Source organism: Babylonia areolata, chromosome 17 (genome assembly GCF_041734735.1).
Source record: "Babylonia areolata isolate BAREFJ2019XMU chromosome 17, ASM4173473v1, whole genome shotgun sequence".
Classification (NCBI taxonomy): domain Eukaryota; kingdom Metazoa; phylum Mollusca; class Gastropoda; order Neogastropoda; family Buccinidae; genus Babylonia; species Babylonia areolata.
In genome coordinates this window covers 4,765,319-4,770,318 of record NC_134892.1, presented here as the reverse complement: position 1 = coordinate 4,770,318, position 5,000 = coordinate 4,765,319, and the positions used below count along the sequence as shown (strand labels likewise).

General features: G+C 49.8%; 1 protein-coding gene across 3 annotated transcripts in view; it reads right to left on the bottom strand.

Annotated features, from left to right (window-relative positions):
* LOC143291598 (multidrug resistance-associated protein 1-like) overlaps positions 1 to 5,000 on the bottom strand; it is a 64,055-nt gene that overhangs the window by 34,804 nt on the left and 24,251 nt on the right. For all 3 annotated transcript variants that reach the window (XM_076601541.1, XM_076601543.1, XM_076601542.1), the window contains 3 exons: positions 3,103 to 3,384; positions 1,909 to 2,089; positions 484 to 804 (listed from right to left, as the gene is read on the bottom strand). In XM_076601541.1, coding sequence (XP_076457656.1) covers positions 484 to 804; positions 1,909 to 2,089; positions 3,103 to 3,384 — 784 coding nt within the window. The remainder of the gene's footprint in view (positions 1 to 483; positions 805 to 1,908; positions 2,090 to 3,102; positions 3,385 to 5,000) is intronic.

Here is a 5,000-nt window from a genome sequence, read left to right as displayed (position 1 = left end):
CGATACTCCACCCAAGTGGGTAAGTCCGTTAAAGTCGATACTCCACCCAAGTGGGTAAGTCCGTTAAAGTCGATACCCCACCCAAGTGGGTAAGCCCGTTAAAGTCGATAACTCTCCTCCTTTCTTTTCTAACCCTCCTCCTCTCTCTCTTCCCTGCCTTCCCTCAGTTTGTTTTGAGTTTCAAGGCAGTGTCAAAACGGAGGACGCAACACCACGTCTCCTGTTAAAACAACATCAACATCAGCAACAACAACAACAACAACAAAACAATAGCCACACCATCAGCAATACCACCACCACCACCACCACCACCAACAACAACAACAAAACAACAACAACAGCAAAACAACCACCTCCACGACCAACAACAGCAGCAACAACAACAACAACAGCAACAGCAACAATACCACCACCACCACCACCACCACCAACACCACCACCAACACCACCAAACCCAAACCCAAACCCAAGCCAAACACTCACCTTCATCCCTGACAGCACCTCGTTCATCAGCTTCAGGCGGGCGTCCTTGAGCTTCATCTGCTGCATCTGGTACTGGCGGGACTTGAAGGCGATGACGGCGTTGAGCGGGATCAGCAGCACCATGATGCCCACGCCGGCCAGCACCGCCGCCCCCAGCTGGCCCCACAGAAGGACCAGGGCCAGGGTGATCTGCACGGGGGCAGACCACACCATCCACAGGTAGCCCGTGACATCCTGCAGGCGCTGGCAGTCCACCGACATCAGGTTGACGATCTCGCCCACCGTGGACCCTTTGCGAGCCTCGTTGGTCATCGTCAGTGACTGTGGTGTGTGGTTGGGGAGGAAGGGAGAGAGAGAGAGAGAGGGGGGGGGGGGGGGCGGTGGGGGTGGAGGGTGGAGGAGGAGAGAGATATGGTTGAAGTTATTGGTTGAAGAGATTGGTTTGCGGTGAGAGAGAGAGAGAGAGAGGAGAGAGAGAGAGAGAGAGAGACGCAAACACACACACACACACACACACACACACACACAAACACACATACATATACACACACCACCACCACCACCACCACCACCACCACCACAAATACACTTACACACACACACACACACCAACATCACCAACACCACCACCACCACCAACAACAACAACATCAACACCAACACCACCACCACCAACAACAACATCACCCACAACAGGAACAACAACACCAACATCAACAACACCATCACCACCACAACCACCACCACCAACATCACCAAAAACAACAACACCAACATCATCACCACCACCAACACCAACACCACCACCAACAACACCAACACCACCACCACCACCACCACCAACAGCAACAACAACATCACCAACAAGAACAACACCACCACCACCAAAACCAAAAACAACAACAACAATAACAACACCTCCACCACCACCTCTACTACCACCACCACTACCAACAACAACACGTCCACCACCGTCACCACTATCAACAACAACACCAACATCACCACCAACAACAACACCTCCACCACCACCGCCACCATCACCACCAACAACACCAACATCACCAACAACAACAACTACCACACCACCACCACCACCATCACCACCAACATCACCACCACCAACAACAGCAACAACAACAACAACACCTCCATCACCACCGCCACCATCAACAACCCAAACCACCACCAACCACAAGAACAACAACAACATCCCCATCAATAACGTAAACGCCACCACCACCATCACCACCACGAACACCACCAACAACAACAACGACACCAACACCACCAACAACAACACCAACACCACCACCACCACCAACAACAACAACATTATCAACACAAACACCACCACCAGCAACAGCAACCACACCACCACCACCACCACAGCCACCACCACCACCATCAAACAAACACACACACCTTCCTATACACGGCAGAGATGCAGGCGGACTTGATCCTCATGCCCAGAGTCATGCCAATGTGGAACTGCTGGTGGAAGAAGACAGAGCCCGTGACGGACACCAGCATGAAGGCACAGGCGTACACGTAGCCCTTCCACTCCGCCTCGTTCTCCTTGTTGTTCACGTAAGCGATGAGAACGCTGTGGCAAACCACAAGGCTCGGTTTAGCACACAACTACAACAACAACAGCAGCAACACACACACACACACACACACACACACACACACACACATACACACGCACACACACACACACACATACAACACACACACACACACACACACACACACACACACACACACACAACAACAACAACAACAACCACCTTCGGGTATATACCCTGAATCAAGACAGAGGAGAGAACTTCTTGTTCACGTAAGCACTGAGGGCGCTGTGCTAACAACAAGGCTCAGTTTACCACACAACAACACTTACACACACACACACACACACACACACACACACACACACACACACACACACACACACACGCACACACACAAAACAACCACCTACGGGTATATACCCTTAATTAAGACACAGGAGATAACTTCTTGTTGTTCACGTAGGCGATGAAGACGCTGAGCAAACCACAAGGCTCGGTTTAGCACACAACAACAACAGCAGCAGCAGCAACAATACACACACACACACACACACACACACACGTGGACACCATCATAAAGGCACAGGCATACACGTAGCCCCCCCCCCCCCCACTCCGCCTCGTTCTCCTTGTTGTTCACGTAAGTGATGAGAACGGTGAGCAAACCACAAGGCTCGGTTTAACACACAACAACAGCAGCAGCAACACACATGTACACACACGCACACACACACACACACACACACACACACACACATACACACACACACACATACACACACACACACACACACATACAACACACACGCGCGCGCGCGCGCACAACACACACACACACACACTCACACACAACATACACACAACAAACACACACACACACACAGACACACACACACACACACACACACACACACACACCACAACACACAAACACACACATAACACAACGCACAAACACACACACACACACACAACACACACACAGACACAAACACACACACACAACACACACAACACACACACTCCCCCAAAATCAACCACTCACTTCAACAACTGCGGATTGACAAACTGCAGCAGGTCGTAGATTAACTTGCAGAAGTGTGACTGGAGCAGATCCAGGCCATAGGTCTTCACCAGGACCTTGAGCAGGGACGGCTCCTTCTTCTTCTTCTTGGCACCCGCTTTGTCCTCAGCCCCCTCGGAAATGGTGGCCCCGCCGTCTGCCCGAAGGGGCGTCCTCTCTGTCGGTTCCCTGGGACGGGCTGGTTGAGAGTGTTTTGCGTACGACACGTAGCGGTTCTTCTGCTCTTCCTCCTTCTCCCTTTCCCTGTGATTTCATCATCATCATCATCGTCGTCATCATCATTGTCGTCGTCGTCACCATCATCATCATCATCATCTCCACGATCATCATCATCATCTCCACGATATTCATCGTCGGCATCATCATCACTATCATCACCATAATAATCATCGTCGTTGTCGTCGTCGTCGTCGTCATCATCACCACGATAATCATCGTCGTCGTCGTCATTATCATCATCATGATCATCACCACCACCACCACCACCATCATCATCATCATTACCATAACCATCATCATCATCACTATAACCATCATCTTCATCATCATCACTACCATCATCATCATCATCACCACCACCACCACCACCAGCATCACCACCACCACCATCATCATCACCACTACCACGACCATGATCATCACCATCATTATCATCATCACCACCATCATCATCATCAACATCACATATCATCACAACCACCACCATAACCATCATCACCACCACCATCATCATCACCACCATCAACTCCATCATCATCACAATCACCATCATCACCATCATCATCATCACCATCACCATCACCACGATCGCCATTCCATCATCATCATCACAATCATATCATCATCACCATCATCATCAACACCATCATTATCATCATCGTCTGCCTGAGTGCCTCTTGTGTCTCCCGCCCCTACCCCCCCAACCCCCCCCCCCCCTCCTCTTTCTCTCTCTCTCTGACGCTCCATGTTTCGGCCTGCCTCTCTTTGTGTCTCTCTGTGTCTCTTTGTGTCTCTCTGTGTCTCTTTGTGTCTCTCTGTGTCTCTGTGTCTCTTTGTGTCTCTCTGTGTCTCTTTGTGTCTCTTTGTGTCTCTCTGTGTCTCTGTGTCTCTTTGTGTCTCTCTGTGTCTCTTTGTGTCTCTTTGTGTCTCTCTGTGTCTCTTTGTGTCTCTTTGTGTCTCTCTGTGTCTCTTTGTGTCTCTCTGTGTCTCTCTTTGTGTCTCTGTGTCTCTCTTTGTGTCTCTGTGTCTCTCTTTGTGTCTCTGTGTGTCTCTGTGTCTCTTTGTGTCTCTGTGTCTCTTTGTGTCTCTGTGTGTCTCTCTGTGTCTCTCTTTGTCTGTGTCTCTTTGTGTCTCTGTGTCTCTCTTTTTCTGTGTCTCTTTGTGTCTCTGTGTCTCTGTGTGTCTCTCTGTGTCTCTCTTTGTCTGTGTCTCTTTGTGTCTCTGTGTCTCTCTTTGTCTGTGTCTCTTTGTGTCTCTCTTTGTCTCTTTGTGTCTCTGTGTCTCTTTGTGTCTCTCTTTGTCTGTGTCTCTTTGTGTCTCTCTTTGTCTGTGTCTCTTTGTGTCTCTCTTTGTCTGTGTCTCTTTGTGTCTCTCTTTGTGTCTCTCTGTGTCTCTTTGTGTCTCTGTGTGCTCTCTGTGTCTCTCTTTGTGTCTCTGTGTGTCTCTTTGCGTCTCTCTGTGTCTCTTTGTGTCTCTGTGTGTCTCTTTGTGTCTCTTTGTGTCTCTGTGTGCTCTCTGTGTCTCTCTTTGTGTCTCTGTGTGTCTCTTTGCGTCTCTCTGTGTCTCTTTGTGTCTCTGTATGTCTCTGTGTGTCTCTTTGTGTCTCTCTGTGTCTCTTTGTCTCTCTCCGTGTCTCTCTG